The sequence below is a fragment of the Sebastes fasciatus genome, chromosome 9 (genome assembly GCF_043250625.1).
Source record: "Sebastes fasciatus isolate fSebFas1 chromosome 9, fSebFas1.pri, whole genome shotgun sequence".
Taxonomy (NCBI): Eukaryota; Metazoa; Chordata; class Actinopteri; order Perciformes; family Sebastidae; genus Sebastes; species Sebastes fasciatus.
This window is the reverse complement of record NC_133803.1, coordinates 5,785,193-5,802,999: the sequence shown is the minus strand read 5'-3', so window position 1 is coordinate 5,802,999 and position 17,807 is coordinate 5,785,193. Positions and strand designations below refer to the sequence as shown.

Below are 17,807 nucleotides of genomic sequence, written 5' to 3'. Positions count from 1 at the left end.
AGCATTAGAGAACATAGAGAAATAACATTTGAGAAAACTTGTAATGCAAAAAATAATGCCTTGATGTCAGTAATCAACTGGGGAAGTTTCATGGTGATATCTATTAGTTAAACCTGTAGTGTCTTACAAAATGTATGCGTCTCAAACTCTGAGACAGAAATCTCCACTTCAGTAGCATCAACATATACCAGACTGACTTTCCAGTTTCACTCCTATCTATATCTATATATACTATATGATATTTTATTCCTAAAAATGTGGCGAAAATGGATTTGTTTTTATGGCTGTTGACAGTATTTTCTGATTTATGGAGTCATACAAAGAGATATCCAAAATCCTCACTGTAAAAACCTTTGACTGTAACATGTCAACAAAATGAAACAAGAATTCTGAACCCGGCTTCATCCAGTGTTCAGATTCCTGCTCCTGAAATATATGCAGATTAGCACATATTTAATAAGATTATGCCTCATTTGCATATTTAAACATACATTTCACAAAAAATAATTGGCTTAATTTAAGAAATCAACTGGGGAAGTTTCCATGTTCAATTTCTTACCCTATTCACCTCAGTGTCTCCCCTAAAGGACCGTTATAGAGTGGGGTGATGAAGGACTAGTGACGCAATCAAAATGCTCACAGGCCCGTGCATGGATTGGAAGTCTGGACTGGTGAACAGTGTGCCATTTTATGTTCTGCCATTAAGCACAAGTCAAGAGGAATACCTGAACACTGACATAATCATCTATCTATTATCTATAACCACAAACTCCACACAGAAGGGCTCTAGCCGGCCAGCGGGTTCAAACCCAGAAGCCTCTTGCTGTGAGGCGACGGTGCCAACCACTGCTTCCTCCCACAGTCTAAAGACATGCAGGTTATAGGTTTATCAGGTTCATTGCTGTACTAAAGTTCCCATTGGTGTGAATGTGAGCGTGAATGGTTTTCTGCCTCTATGTTTGTCAGCCCTGTGATGAACTGGTGTCCTGTCCAGGGTGCACCCTGCCTTCGCCCTAATCACTTTTCCTCTAGCACCACCATCAGGTCATAGTTTGTCCTGTCCTTTGGTTTATGGCCAAATCACCTGCAACACTAATGACAATCCCTTCAGCCTCAGTTGTAATTTGTTTACTGCCAATGTAAGATGGTGACCATGATCAATATTATACATAAGCTGCGGTCGAAAAAAGTCATAAAATGACATCCTAACGTCTTTTCCTGACCACTTTTCCTTTGACCTTGATGGAAAATGTCATGAGGTCAAGGAAAGAAGTGAAGGAGAATTCAGAAGGACTTAGGAAAAGACAACCGTGGTGTTAAGAGAATCCAACTGCACTTACGCTAGGCTCAGTAATTATGATGCGACAGTGTTATTCTGCCGTGGTGAAACTACAATGTTCTGAAGATGGACTACAAAAGGCGCTGCTCCCCTCTGTGCGTTCTTAAACAGCTCCTTCAGTGACAGACTGCTTCAGCCGTGGTGTGTGAAAGAGAGACACCACAGGTCCTTCTGCTGCTGGAACACTTTACATCAACATGTAATAAAGGATTATACACTTCATTACTAAGGTCTGAATTGATAGTTGTTGTTTGAGTTATGGTGAAGGAGTAGAACCATTAAATGTATATTTCTTCCTACTCCTTTTCGGGGGTAATATTTATTTATGTTGATTATTTGTTTATTGACAATATGCTATATATTTACTGTTCCTTATATTTGTTATTCTTGTTTTGTTTTTTACTTATTTGATCGACATAAATAAAGAGAAATAAAGTGAAACGTAATGGTTGTCACTGTCATATTAATCAACATGAATCCCAATTAGAATATGACTGTATGAAAAACAATATGCAAGATAAGCATATTGTTTGTTTTTATGAACTGCAGAATGGTGCGTCGCTTTAAAAGTTGCGGCCGCAAGGAATTGTGGGGCAGCATCATCTCATTTCCTTTAGGTAAAGGATGGTCCGGTGTATCCTATGCTAAAGGAGATAAGAAAGGAAGCATTGAAGCTTTCCTTAGCATCTAGAGAAATCAAACAGCTCTCATCATGGCTGCTACTGAGATACTTCCGGGTCATTTCACTCCGTTAGGAACCTTCCTAAGCAACCCAGCTTTGCTTTAGCATTAGCTCAAAGCACCACCTGAGCTGCTAGCATGGCTGTACTTGTTTTAATGTTTATCTTACAAGTCCACCAACTTTATGAAATAATGGAATACCCCTTTAAAACCTAAAATGTTAAAAATGCATATCGTCTAGTAAAGTTAAATGAACTGATATAAATGAACCTGTGAAGTGAGCATGCAGAACACTGGCTGTAAGAACTGAGCTTGTGACGGGTGTAAACAGAGATATATGTGGATAAGTTGGGTTTTTAATAGGTTTGATTTGTACATTTGTAACAGCAATATGTGCAACAAAACCGTACAGTTGGCCCCAAGTTGGCCAACTCAAAAGGATAGTGTTCTTGATATACATACATGGAATAATTCACAACCAACACTGTAAAGTACATAAAGATTACAGTACAATTTTCTAAACTGAGACGCAGTCTCAAATTAAGCCACTAGATTACATCTTCTTGTGCCTTTTCTGCCCAGTGTCATTATAATACGCGCTAGTGTTCACCGAGAAGTGAACTGCATCTCCAAAGTTTCTTTACCCGAAAAGGTCATGCCGTGAGTGGTTCAAGTCATCCAAAGAACAGAAGAGCACAGCCACAATATGGGCTCAGAGCTAACCTATAGCCTCACAAGGCAAGAGGCAGATGGGGGGAGCCGATACGACGCCGGGGGGAACTTCTCATCTCACTCTGAGCCGATCTGTCCAGCACAAATGTAGAACATGTCTAGCACCCCTCTACTGTCACCGCACACCAGTCAGAAGTTATGCTATTTCCCTTACTAACCCTTAACACTAATTCAACGGGCTGATTTCAAAACTTCAATTTCAAAGTTGGTGTTACAACATTTAAAAGAAAAAAAAAGTGATGCCACTTTAAAGGGTCAAAAATAGATTTTCTCACTTCCTTCCGGTGGTATCATCCATGCTGTTAGGCTACATCCCATTTACAGGTGGAGGCAGAAGTCTCTGAGACAGGTGTCTCTTAACATGGACAAGAAAACAAAAACAATCTGCATGGAGCTAGAGAGGAGGAGACTTTAAAATGTGTCATTTGGATGAACACTCTTCAAATGCCAGTGCATACAGTATACTTTATTTTTTTCAAATTTACATACTTTCTACTTTGACTTTTAAGGACCATACAAGTGTTTTTTTCTCTGTTTCCAACTATTTACTACAAATAATCAGCCTGGAAATGAGTAAACTGAGTGTTGATCATGTAAATACTTAACATGATGATCTGACTCAGGCTCTGTGGACTACTCAATGCTGCGTTCACACTGCATAGTATGTGGATTTTGTATACGTGAGAAAAATGCCCAGATGTATACTAGGTTAGCAAGAATTTCCGAGTATGAGATGTGAGCTTAATGGACGTATACTCAACCGCCCCACAATGCATTGCGACTCTTCAGACTGCCCAATGGCCGACAGTTTAAATAATGAACTGTTTGATAAAATAATTACAAAAGATGGCGAGTGACGTTCAGGAACAGTTATAGATGAAAAAGGCTCACATATATAATGTACTGTAGAAAACACATTCAACACTAAAACATTTCATAATTTAATTTGCCCCTAAAATAATAGTGGAAAATGATCAAATAAGTGGATGTTGATTTACATTTTCATTCAACGATAGCTCGGACCAGTAACGTTGGGATCGATACAGTCATGTGATGCACTTCAGTGTGAACAGTCTACTGGTAATGGCGTACTTAAAGGTACAGTGTGTAGGATCTAGCAGCATCTAGTGGTGAGGTTGCAGATTGCAACCAACTGAAACTTTTCCCGTGTCCCAAGCGTATAGGAGAACTATGATGTCCCGCTCTAGAGCCAGTGTTTGGTTTGTCCGTTCTGGGCTACCGTAGAAACATGATGGCCGGCTTCGTGAAGAGGGGACCCGCTCCCTCTGTAGATATAAACGGCTCATTCTAAGCTAACGAAAACACAACGGTGCTTATTTTCAGGTGATTATACACTAAAGGAAACATGTTTATTTATATTATATTCCATTTCTGCCAATAGATCCCCCTACATGCTGAACACGGTTCCTTTAATCGTTCATTTAGAAGGCAGTACATACAGATAGAGGATGTAGCACGCCGTACGTTGGTATGCGATCCCGAACGCAGCCTCTAGAAACTCCTAAACTGTTTATTCTTGACCTTGGAAATACACCAAACTCCACTGAAGGCTTTGAGATGAAGCTGAAAGCTCTGGAAAAAAAAGATAGGTTGTGTAGGAAGTTTGATGAAAACTATAAATCAAGGTCCACATACTAGCTTCTTCTGCCAGAGCTTTCAACCACAACATCTCACAGTCTTCAAACCACTAATTCCAATGTGACAAAATACTCTCAACTCAAAGTCCACCTACAAGCTTTTTCTAGAGCTTTCAACAACATCTCAAGGTCTTCATTAGCAGATAAGTTTGCTCATGTCATGCACTGATGAAGACTTTTAGAAATGGTTGAAAACGTCGCAAAAAAAGCAATATTTCGTCAAACTTTATAATTTGACATAGTATTTTAGATTCCAGGTCGACTCACAACCTTTCAAACTACTATTTACAATGGTGGAGACCGTGTTGGTGGTTGAAAGCTCTGAAAAAAAAGCTAGTAAGTGGACCTTGAGTTAATGTATTTTGTCCGATTTTTTAGGTAGAGAGATGGGAACGTTTCCAGGAACAGCTGCCATGTTGTTGTTTTTCTCCAACGTCATGACGTGCACGTTTCTGCGGTGAAATGAAAGATAATAAACAGCTGTTCAGAAAACTGTAACACTCTTTAGTGTACTTTATAAAAATGTTCAGCTATACTATTTGTATTAAATAGGCTGAAATATGTAAAAAAAAACACTGGTATGATCCTAAAAGGATGTTTGGAGAGCAGTTCTATAGTTTCTTTTCCCTCCTTAGCACAGCTCATAGAGTCAAAGACAAGCAGGAACACCGGGTGCTTTCAGGCACACCCTCGCTGGAAACCAAGAGTCAAGATTGATGCAAACTGCCTTTTTCCTTCTTTAAGACCCCCATCCTTCCTTTTTATGCCGATTCAAAAACTGGTCAGATCGAACTGAACTGATCTGAGAAGCAATTTTGGATAGACCAACTGGTAAGGAATATGAAATACCTCTCACTTCTTAGATGAATTGTATTGCACTTAGCCAAAGTTAGGAAGAAACAAGTGTGAATGAAATGAATGCTTTATGGATTTAGACTTCCTACCCGTGTGAAAATGGAAAGGAGATTACCTAGATTACCCATAACATGCAACTTCAATTAGGTCTTATTTTGCGATGTAAGGACTGTCATGACTCTGTGTTTTTACTGTGATATCCTTTTAATCGTGTATGTTTCTGAAATCAAATCTCTTGGTAGATTTGATTTCAGAAACTAGGAACTACATTAATAACACTTACAATGTGACTTCTGTTAGACCAGGTTTACCGACCATCTGAATTTCTGCTGTTTAGCCATACTAATTTTTGCAAACATATAAGCCTCTTAGAAAAGCATCTACATTAAAAAGCTTTACAGTCATTTTAATGGAACCTTCAATAAATAGTCTTAGCTGCACCACCACCTGCCTATATTCTGATTTAGTGGATGGGGTGGGGAGGGGGGAGATACTCCTGACTCATCTCACAGACGGTACAGTTGATGGTGGGGTGGGCAGTGACGCGGGGGGGGGGGGGGGTTGGGTAGAAGGTGTGATCAGTCAGACCTCGAAACCAAAAAACAAAAACTTCAACTAAATGACACACTGAGTCTCTTATTTCTTGCTGCGCAGCCGTTTGGACTGTCGTGGGAGGTCTGAGCTCTTTCTGGTACGTTTGAGGGATGACCCCCCCTCTCCTTCTGGCTCTCTGGATAGAGAGGCCGCGACCACGGTACCGGAGGCGCCGGCGACAGTGGAAGACACGGCGGCGCCGCTGGATGTGGAAGGGGCGGTCGTGCCGGTCCTGGGTCCTCCCATGGCACTGCTGTCCATCAGTTCGCGGAGCTTGTGTTCCAGCTCGGCAAGGCGGGCGTTCTGCTCGCCGATCACCTGGGTCTGTTCCAGCAGCTTCTGCTCCTGGTCCTGCAGCTGCTTCTGCTGCTCCAGCTGCTTGACGCGGATCTCCTGCATCTCCCTCCGCAGTACCGTCATCGACGCCCCGTTCACCTTCACCTGCTGCTGCACCTTGGTCATCTCGGAGCGCGACGGCGTGTTCTTGGCCAGCAGGGACATGGTGGTCAGGGAGGTAGACGGACCTGCCACTGAGGGGAACAGGACAGAGGTTCAGAGGTCTTCAGGAATTTACTGTTACACAATAAAACAAAAAAACAAGAAGAGATTCCTGCAGGGCAAAAGTGACACTGCAGCAGGACAAGACCTTCTATTTTTATATTGAACATGAGAAGTGATTTTTGTTTGGAAGGAGTTGGTGACCACCGCTCTGAGGGAACAAGAACTACGCCAAGAATGTGTCTCAACGGCAACTAAAAACTAATAATTTTATCCTTCATTTATCCGTTATTTACTTTGCCCATCAGGACCTAATCTAAATACTCATTCACACACCGATGGCTGAGCGATGGCTTCGGGAGCAATTTGTGGTTAAGTGTCTTGCTTAAGAACACTTCATGTGACATGTGACCGGAGGAGCCGGGGTTCGAAACACCGACCTTCCGATTGGTGGACGACCCGCTCTACCCTCTGAGCCAAAGCCGCCCCAAGGTGGCAGACAGACAGAATCAAATCATCAGAAGAAAAGACGAAAAACTCTCTGGTTCTGTACAAAAAGACTGTCATCTGCTAATTTATCCATTAACAGTGTCTCAATTGAGTTTTGTGAACATGTAATATACTATATTGTAAATGAATATATGATATAAAATGAACAGTAACAGTGGCTAAGGCTCATGGGTATTATAGTATTTAGAGCCACCTGCCATACCAAACTCACAGAAAATAAAGGATTTCTTACACAACAGTCGTGGTCACAATGTTCACTTATAGTATAGTATAGTATAGTTACATGATTCATGAGACTCCTGTGTTTCTATGTTGAGGAAAATTAAAGTAATAATTAATAGACTTTGAAATAAATGGGAACTTAAAGTGGGAAGAATCACTTCCACAACCAGCTACTCATCTTACTTTGCAGCTCTATTACTATCTGGACATATCAAGGTCAAATGTATGTCCACTATGTTGCACCACAGTACAAGTTTAAAAGATCACATTTTCAGATATTTTAGCCACAAATGTCATTTAAATGTGAAAATAAGCATCCAGTGCTGACAGACGGTCAATATCTAATTATCTTAATTTCAGTATCTTACAGTCAAAATCCTTTTTTTCTATTTTACTCCATCTTAAAGCCATTTTCATTGCATATTGTTATTGTCTTATTGAGAGCTGCTTTGGGGTGAATTTCTCTTTTGAACTTGAACTCTATGAGCCAGGAGAAAACACACGTCCGTTACCTGGTGTTGAGCCGATGAGGCGGCCGGACAGGTCGGCCCCCGGCAGCTTCTTCTTCAGGATGGGAACGATCTTCTCATCGAAGTACTCCATGGCCATGGAGGAGATATCCCTCAACTCCTGCAGGACCTCGTGAGCTCGCTGGGGGGCCCGAGTGGAGTTCACGTAGCGCAACACGCGGTAAATCTCATCTATCACCTGACAACAACACAACAGGCACATGACATTGCAAAGAAGACAGGAGATTAGAGCACACATAACTGATATGACTGAAACATGACTGATGTTTTTTTTTACACCCTGATAACCTCAGTGGGCTCTCTGCTGGCCAGGTCTGAGAACTGCAGACAGTCAGTCTGGTTTTGAAGGAAACCTCAAGTTCCAGGAGCAAAAGTTGCTGAGTAAGAAAACCTCATTCAAAAATCACACCGACATGTAATCACTCAAATGACTGAAATCTCACTCAACAGTATGTTGAGCAGTTCGCTCACATTTTGCCTCGACAATGATGGTACACTTTGAGAAAATTATATAGTATAGTGTATTCAACATTTCTGTTTTTAACAACTGTAGAACTGAGCGCATTTGCTTAAGACTATGAGAGGAAACGTGGTGAACGTATAGGAAGTATTCATGGTTAGAGGAAATTAACAGACATATTTTTGCTATTGAAGAAATTTCAACGAAATTCAGATCTTCTTTACAGGATGGGACAGAATTATTATCGTCTCGTACACAGGGCCGAAACTTTGGGTGGAATCCAACACCGTGGCATAATGGTGGCATGTGATTAATGTGAGCTTCCTGCTGTACTTCAATGACGCATTGCTACCGGTCCTCCTACTGCGGCTGCTGTTTTGTGGACCGGAGGCAGCTGAGCTCACCTTTCCAGGGATGAAGCAGCAGAGGTTGGAGTCGACGTATTTCATGAAGGTCATGTTGAGCAGAGAGAGGCGTGTCTCCACGGCAGCCAGGATGTCAGCGTGACGGGCCAGCGAATGGTTTCTCCTCTCCGACTCTCGCCTGGAAGAAAATTCATGATAAAAACACTGGTGAAGGATTATGTTTTCAACGGAGGACTTTTATTCACTCTGCTACCGGTCCCTCTTGTTTTGCTGGATATTCTTATTCTTATTCTACCTACCATGAAAAAACAACAAAAAAACCAAACATTGCACATAGGTCCAGTCCTTTGCCAAACTTCCTCAACTGGCTTTGTGGGCCAATAGTCCTGAAGATGGCGCTACAGCAACCATCTGAAGTTGATAATTCATAACAAATCAGCCGTACGCACTACAACTTTGCAACTTTCACCAAAATGTAGGCCCAAGTGAGCAGAAACTTTCATATGCTTCAACCTGGCAGGAATTATGAAGTCCATCACTCTCACTCACCAATCAAACTGTAAAACTTATTAAACCTATCTCCACCCGCATTTTTTTCTCAATTCACCTCCACAAACTATCCAGCCAGATTTTTGAATAATAAAAAAATGTTGTTTAGTTGAATTACACAAATTCTCAGAATTTTGTCACGAAAGCTGAATTTTTGACACTAGATGGAAATCCGCCTTCAAATGCAACCCTGGCGATTGTCTAGTCATAGTGTTAAAGTGTTAGTTTTAACCCGGTGTCTGAGGTAAGTCTGAGACCCGGTTGAGGCAGAGCGAACGTGCTAAAGCCTACTCGGGCATTGTGCTGTGTGGATTAGAGATACAGGATTTTAAAGATATTTGTAATTCTCATTCATCTTCCTTCTTCTTCTTCTTCTTCTTCCTCAACATGGCTGGCCCCGACTCACAGCAGTTATAATTAAAAGTTATGTTCATCAACGTTACCGACAGCTTTAGTTTTGAGAAACTGAATCTTCTTCTTGAGCTTTAACACAATGCAATGGGATATGTCCATATTATACCAATAAAAAGAGGGTCATAAGCCATGCTTCCTGTCTCGTGCTGCTGGTATGAAATGCTCGCCTTAGTTGCAGCTTTCACTACACAGTAGCAGGAGTTGGTTGGGCTTGACGTGCCGAGACAGCTTGTACATGACCCAAAGCCTGTCTGGCCTCACGTGGTATGAGACTGTAATCCACTACCTGGAAGACAATAAGTTAGGGGAGAGGACTAACAAACTGACTCCAAAACTTACCAGAAGCCAGAAATGGTGGAAGGTTAGGCTTAGGGCTAGCAACCCCAACTTGTAAAAAACCTATACGCTACAGAAACGTTGACAACAGAAAGACAGAATCAAATCCTGGTAGAGGAGGGTTCCTCATCAAGAGGAAATATGACACTGTGTGATGAAAACCACAAAGTCAAGGAAGTCACAGAGCCGAAACCCCTTCTGTCAACCAGGGACATCCGGATTGGAACGTGGAACGTTAGGACCATGTATGAGACCGGAAAGACCATGCAAGCAGCAGCAGAAATGAATAGATACAACCTAGACCTGTTGGGAATCAGTGAGACAAGATGGATTCAATCTGGACAACAAAGACTGATGACAGGAGAGCTGCTACTCTACTCGGACCATGAAGAAGACAAAGCCCCGCACACAGAGGGAGTCGGTCTTCTTCTATCAAGAACAGCACAGAGGGCCCTGATTGGATGGGAAGCACATGGTCCAAGAATCATAACAGCTTCTTTCAGAACTAAGAAGCAGAAGATCAAGATGAATGTGATACAGTGTTACGCACCAACAAACGACAGTGACGATGAAAATAAGGATGACTTTTATAACAGACTGCAGAGCATCCTGGAACAAATAAAGGGAAAAGACATCAGTATTCTCATGGGAGACTTCAATGCAAAGATCGGAAGAGACAACACAGGCTACGAAGAAGTAATGAGCAAGCAGGGTTTGGGAGAGATGAGTAAGAATGGAGAGAGATTTGCAGACACCTGTGCCCTGAACAACCTAGTCATAGGTGGAAGCGTCTTTCCACACAAGAGGATTCATAAAGCAACCTGGATATCACCGGATGGCGTGACAGAGAACCAGATCGACCACTTCTGTATAACCAGGAAGTTCAGGAGATCACTTCAGGACCTACGGGTGAGGAGAGGAGCAGACATAGCATCAGATCACCACCTGCTAGTTGCCACTCTGAAGCTGAAACTGAAGAAGCACTGGATGGAAACAACAACAAAGAGACAGAAGTTCAACGTCCGCCTTTTGGAAGAGACACAGAAAAGGGAGGAGTACACGCTGACTCTGAAGAACAGATTCCAGGTATTGCAAGATCTGAGCATGGAAGAAGACATGCAAGACCAATGGGAAAAGATAAGAGAGGCCGTCACAACAACATGTCAGGAAGTAATCGGACTAAAGAAGTGCCAGCAGAAAGAGTGGATATCAGCAGAAACTCTACACAAGATAGAAGAGAGAAGACAGAAGAAGGCAGAGGTTAACAACTGTCGTACAAGAACAACCAAGGCAAAAGCCCAACAAGAATACACAGAGGTCAACAGAAAGGTAAAGAAAAGTGCGAAGAAGGACAAGAGAAATTACATCGACAGCCTGGCTAAAGAAGCAGAAGAGGCGGCAGCAAAGGGAAACATGAAAGAGCTGTACGACACCACCAAGAAGCTGTCCAGCAAGACCAGACAGACAGATCGACCAGTGAAAGACAAGGAAGGGAAGACGATCACAGAACTAGAACTACAACAGGAGAGATGGGCAGAACACTTTGAAGAACTCCTGAACAGACCTACACCACCTAACCCTCCAGACATTCAACCTGCAGAGACGGATTTGCCCATCAACTCCGGAAAACCCACCAAGCTGGAAATTAAAAAGGCCATCACACAATTGAGGAACAACAAGGCAGCAGGACCAGACAACATTCCGGCAGAGGCGCTGAAGGCAGACATGGACACCTCCGTAGAGATGCTGCACCCACTGTTTCAGAAGATCTGGGAGAAGGAGGAAGTACCAACAGACTGGCAAGAGGGCTATCTGGTCAAGCTCCCCAAGAAAGGAGACCTGAGCAAATGCTCTAACTACAGAGGAATCATGCTTCTCTCAGTGCCAAGAAAAATATTCAACAGAATTCTCCTGGAACGAATAAAGAAAGCTGTGGACCCACTGCTAAGAGATCAGCAAGCAGGCTTTCGGCAGAATAGATCATGCGTGGACCAGATCGCAACTCTCCGCATCATAGTCGAACGGTCATTGGAATGGAATTCTCCGCTGTACATCAACTTCATAGACTATGAGAAGGCATTTGACAGAAGCATCCTCTGGAAACTGCTTCGATACCATGGCATTCCAGAAAAAATGGTCAACATAATCAGGAACTCTTACGCAGGGATGACCTGCAGAGTTATCCATGGACGACAGCTCACCAGAAGCTTCCAAGTGAAGACCGGCGTCAGGCAAGGCTGTCTACTGTCCCCTTTCCTCTTCCTCCTGGTTATCGATTGGATAATGAAGACCACAACAGCACAGAGGAGAAACGGGATCCAGTGGACACTCACAACACAGCTAGACGACTTAGACTTTGCTGATGACCTGGCTTTGCTGTCTCACAGTCGACAACAGATGCAAGAAAAGACAACAATACTGGCAGACACATCATCACAAATAGGCCTCAACATCCATAAAGGGAAAAGTAAAGTCCTCAAGGTCAACACAACCAGCGAAGACTCAGTGACCTTGGAGGGAACAGCACTGGAAGAAGTAGAAGGCTTTACATACCTCGGTAGTGTCATCAATAAACAGGGCGGAACGGATGCAGCTGTCAGAGCCAGAATCGGCAAGGCAAGGGCTTCATTCATACAACTAAAGAACATCTGGAGCTCCAAAGAAATCCGCCGGCGGACAAAGCTCAGACTCTTCAACTCCAACATTAAACCAATACTCCTCTATGGTTCAGAGACGTGGAGGACAATAAAGATCACAACAACAAAAGTACAAACATTCATAAACAACTGCCTGAGGCGCATCTTAAACATCCACTGGCCGGATACCATCAGTAACAATGATCTTTGGCAGAGAACAGGTCAAAAACCTGTTGAAGAAGAGATCAGGAGAAGGAGATGGGGATGGATTGGCCATACACTCCGGAAACCCGGTACCAGCATCACCAGGCAGGCCCTTAGATGGAACCCACAAGGCAAAAGAAGGAGAGGCCGGCCCAAGAACACCTGGCGAAGGGACCTTGACACGGACATCAAACAGAGCGGGCTGACATGGAAACAACTGGAGAGGAAAGCCCAGGACAAAAGACTCTGGCGGACTGTGGTCAACGGCCTATGCTCCACAAAGGAGCGATAGGCTTTGAATGAAAAACCATGCTTCCCATCAAAAAAAAATACTTAAAGAAGTGTGATTCTCTCTTTAATGATTCACTCAACACATTAATCTGAATTAAGAGGGTTCCCAAAAGGTCCTCAGCAGGCTCAGTAGTTCAGTCTTCACCGTTGTCTGACTGGTTCCGTTTACATTCTGCTATAAAGTCTAACAAGGTTATTGACCAAACATGATAAAAAACTTAGATGCATTGTATATGTATTGCCAGCCTGACTATAAAGACATGTTTGTCTACACAAACTTTTGTCTTAAACAAAGCTATTGTTGCCATAAATCCTGGAACAAAACGTGTTAATGTCATCTGGGTTTGTTCGTTTTCTGGGGGCTAGACCGCTGATATCAAAAACCTCATTTTTATATAGTTCAATCACGCAGAATTAAAACATTCATTAAGGTTTCTGTAGAGCTTTGAATCAAGTTAAGTGCTCAAAGCTACTTTTAGTGTAACCTAAAGGGTTGGAGTTGGAGCTGAGATGAGGCAGCGGCCACTCAAACAATCATGTCCTAAACCACTGGTTCTGACCCTTTTTGGAGTAATGGACCCCTTGTGATGGAACTCAAGAGACACATTCAAGCCACATAGCCTGTTGAATGCATCTGGAATTGAAACTAAGCAGTGGTGGTTCTTCACAAGGAAGAGCTCAGAGGGGGCGTCCAGCCATCTGTCTCAAGTGTGTCTGACGGAACAGGTACACTATTCAGGTTTTAACTTTACATTCCTATTTGCGACTCAAAAGCATTCTTTCAGGCTTCAGGTGGATTTTCTTTTGACTACTGCGTTGGGCTGTGAGCTCTTGTAGTGTATGAGCTGAACACATCCAATGTAGAGAGGACTGAAGCTGCTGCTGCTGCTGACGTGCTGCTTTCACTACACGGCCAGTGCAGACAAGTCGTAAGCTCAGTGCCAGGCTTGTTTAACTGCCGTCAGCCTGAGTCATGACAAATTCATGTTAGACGCACATTGAGTTCCTTTTTTAATCTAATAATGATCATTTTTAATAAAGAAGAAATATCGTAGTAAACAAATCTATATATACTTATTTCATAAATCGTCCACTGAACACCTGCAGTACCGTCACTGACTGCAGGGGGGGTCTAAAGACCCATGAAAGACAGGTTCAATCAAAGTATTCAAAATGTCCCTTCAGAAACATGTGTGTGATGTCACTATGCCCTTGTTCTTCCACAGTGTTTGGCTAAACCTCGACGGCAGTGACCATATTTTTCTTACGGATCTTGTACTGGTGTGATACTGACCTGGGCAGCTGGGCTTTGACTTGCCTCTGGCACAGACTGTGGTAACGCTCCACCTTCAGGAAGCCCTGGTTCAGGACACGCTGGCAGATAATGTCCATGCGCTTACATACCTGGAGAAGACAGACACAAATAAAACAGGTGAACAACAGGTACTGTGTTTTAGGAATATGTACATAAGCCGAATAGAGGATGTATTTCTGCTTCCAGCAGCAGAGCTCTTGTGGAGCTAGAGGAGTTTAGCATCTTTTTTCGAGGCCACTTCCGCAGGAAGACATTTTCCTACAGAGGGTTCTTCTTACCCCAGTAGTTTAATTAGAGAACGGTACCTCTAACCTCTAGTATCAGGATTTTAGCCCCTATTTGACAGCAGGAAGAGGCTACTAGTCCACTAGTTAAAGGTAAGGTCGAAGCTAGCATAATGTGAAAGTAGCATCGCCTGAGGAGCTCCGTCTAATGCTAGAGTGCTTGCTCTATGGGCCCATGGATGCAAAAGCCTTGCATGGATGCCTCCTACGCTGTATCCAGGTCTCTTAGAGAGCGGCTGTAGCTCCCCGGTAGATCCCCGGTAGATCCCCGGTTCCTACTGTCTGCATGTCGAAGTGTCCTTGTGCGAGACACTAAACCCCAAGTTGCTCCCCGGGCTCTTACAGCAGCCGTGCTCTTACAGTTGCTCCTAAATGCTCAGGATGGGTTAAATGCAGAGGTCAAATTTTGTGTATGTACCTGTATGTATATGATCCATTTAATAAAGTTTAAAGTTGAATACATCCATGGCTTTATCCGCTACATCAGCTAGATAGCAAAGACTAGCAGAAGATGTTAACAAGTTATAAACTGTGTACTTTGCTTTAGGCTACTATCTACTGGTTAGCTGAAATATCATATAAAATATAAAATATATATTCACTCCAGTAATAATATCAAACCTTCCATGAAAGCATGTAGTCCTGTGTCTCAGACAGTGCAGTAGTGTGGGCTGCACATGTGATGGCAGAATGCACTGTGCATGCAGAGGGTTGGAATTTGACCAAATTCCTATTTAATGGGATGCTGGGAGCTGATCTGTACATGTGATGGAGGAGTGCGCTGTTGAATGCTATTAAAAGGTACGCTTTTATATTGAAATTGTGCAAAAAATTCCCGAGCTTAACTTCCCCCTGGAAATTTTCCAACCCTTCGCAACCCCACACCCACTGCAAAACTATTTCCACCAGCGGTACAGCATTCCTTGACCCCCATTCATTTACCATGTTTGTTTGGATCAAATATCAGAGACAACTTGAGAAATTGAGAAATGTTGTGTGCACCAGAGGATATATTTTCTGTTGCAGGAGGATAAAAAAAGGAGCCATGTTGAGGATTATGAAGGACATGTCTTCCTCTCATTAGTCATTTATTATGGTGACTCAAAAATCAAATGCAAAAGTCTCACAAGCAAAGCCCCAGGTCTACCGGGCACAGTCCCAATGAGTCTCCCTCTGTTTTAAATGGCAGTCTGAAGAAGGGATGTCCCAATCACTTTTAACCCTGATCCATTAATATCAACTATCTTCTGAGACTGTCTGATTGATTTATTATAATGCTTTTGTACAGTTTCCCCTAATACAGCTGCACAGTAAGCCGAAATTATCAAGCAACTCATGTTTGACAGAAAAATAGTGCTGTGTGAAGAAAATAGTCTGCATCACAGGTTTCCTGTAATATTTGGTATCATATGCTATAGAGAGTTTTGGATCAATTATCAGAGACAACTAATTTAGTGTGCACCAGAGGAACTATTTTCTGTTGCAGGAGGATAAAAGAGGACAGTATGTAGACAGCACATCTTCATCTCCAGGAGGAACTAAAACCGTTTCAACCTGCAAAATACCAGGCATAAACACGCAAACAGTCGTAACCGATGTGGAGGATGGGTACCTGTCCCTGCCTCAAGGGGCCCATTTTGCTCTTAATGCAAACACAAGGATTACATGAGAGGCATTGATAAGGTTGATCACGTCATAAGGAACACAACTGCTGCAACAAAGTCCACGTGACCTTGTATGATGACGCCTTGTCACAACCTCTAACTGTGCCTGTAACGTTAGCTGAGATCAGTGAAGAGACTACTAAGGAGAGCTGCAGAGAGAAGCACAGCACAGTGTGCAGCAAAGTGACCAGTGAATGATCCACAGCTAACCTCGCCAGAGTACCGGTACATCTCCAGACAACATCTGGACTGCAGGGATATGCATACAGGAGTAAACACGCACAGCAGTGGTGCAGTTGTCATCCTGTCTCTGTGTGTTGGTGCTGTGTGTCGTGTTGCTCAGTGTCTGTCTGCTGTTCGGCTAACAGCTCGGTGAGCCCCGCGGCCCGCGGCAGCAGCTAGACGGCTGCACGGACATTACAACACAACCTTTAATCATTTCATACGAAGGTGTTACACAACATCTGCTGCCCTAAAGATGAGCAGTGCATGTGTATGTCTATCGTTAGCTTTGTTCCCCTCCAGCTGCTTGTTGTGTGTTCTTCTCTTACCGAGCGCAGCAGGCTGATCTCGTCGTAGGACATGAAGTTGAGGATGGTCTCGATGGCCACGATGGGCAGACCCAGCAGCGGGTTGTTCTGGTGCGTCTGCTCCGGCGGCGGGCTGGACTGTCTCGGTGACACCGAGTCCGAGTCCAAGGACCCGACACATCCATCTACTCTCTCTACTGCTGTCGCCATCTTGCTCTGCTGAGGAGGAGACGGAAGTGACGGAGAGGAGGCAGCTCGCGTGCCCGTGGAGCGCGTGCCAAGTGATCTAAAAAAAAGAAAAGATGTTTACAGAAGGAGAAGAAGCTTGTCATGGAGGAAAGATCCTGTTATAGACTGATAGGAGCATGGGAAAACATAACTAGTGAGGGGCAATAATAAGGGAAACAGTTCCATTAAGATTATTTTACAAACTTGAGATTCTGAAAGTACTTCAAAAGTGTAGCAAAAAAGCAAAATAGGTTTTATTTCCTCAAGTCTGTCTCCAGTTTCTCCTTATGAACAAGACTATTTAAGATGAGAGCAATATCATTATTTGCTGAAAACACTATAGGCCTACTGATAAGTGCACTCTATCTCCTCAGCCTGCCTAGCCGATATACATTGATGGATGTCCCAGAACTTCCTTCAATTGAACTCTGACAAATTGAACTCGGAGGTTCTCCTATTTGGCCCCCTCAGTCACAACTCCAATCTACAAGATAGTCCCGATTCCCTCTCAGTAAATATTAAACCAGTTGCAAGAAACCTGGGTGTTTTATTTGACACAAGACTTTGTTTTGAGGCTCAAATAACAAGGGGGGTGCAATCTTGCTTCCTCCACCTCAGAAATATTTTTCTGTCCTTACCTGTCCTTACCTGTCCTTACCTGTCCTTACCTGTCCTTACCTGTCCTGTCAGGATATAGTGACCGTTTTATAAAAATAACCCTAAACCCCCCTCTAAATACTTGTTCCACCAGTGCCTATCACTATCAAGTTCCTTTGGTACAAAGATAGACTTATAATTATACTTATTGAAGCAAAATCAACTATGATTAATAGTTTCTCACTCATATTGTGTCCTATATGTTGCAAACTGTTTTCACTTGAGATGTATGCCTGTTACCAAGCATGGAATGCA

The 17,807-nt window shown here is 43.1% G+C and overlaps 1 protein-coding gene across 1 annotated transcript; it reads right to left on the bottom strand.

The window, feature by feature from the left end:
* Nucleotides 1–2,356: 2,356 nt before the first annotated feature.
* fbxo28 (F-box protein 28) lies at nucleotides 2,357–16,936 on the bottom strand. The gene is made up of 5 exons (XM_074645622.1): nucleotides 16,689–16,936; nucleotides 14,169–14,278; nucleotides 8,484–8,622; nucleotides 7,602–7,797; nucleotides 2,357–6,389 (listed from the first exon to the last, which is right to left on the bottom strand). The coding sequence occupies exons 1-5, from the start codon at nucleotides 16,875–16,877 to the stop codon at nucleotides 5,902–5,904; spliced, it is 1,122 nt and encodes a 373-aa protein (XP_074501723.1). The 5' UTR covers nucleotides 16,878–16,936; the 3' UTR covers nucleotides 2,357–5,901.
* Nucleotides 16,937–17,807: the final 871 nt, after the last annotated feature.

What these genes read in the sequence shown, in the direction of transcription:
- fbxo28 (XM_074645622.1), bottom strand. Translation starts at nt 16,877, where the DNA reads ATGGCGACAGCAGTAGAGAGAGTAGATGGATGTGTCGGGTCCTTGGAC. An exon ending in GTCAAAGCCCAGCTGCCCAG is followed by an intron (nt 8,623 to 14,168) that starts GTCAGTATCACA and finishes ATTTTCTTCCAG; the next exon opens with GCGAGAGTCGGAGAGGAGAA. An exon ending in CCTCATCGGCTCAACACCAG is followed by an intron (nt 6,390 to 7,601) that starts GTAACGGACGTG and finishes TGTTCCCCTCAG; the next exon opens with TGGCAGGTCCGTCTACCTCC.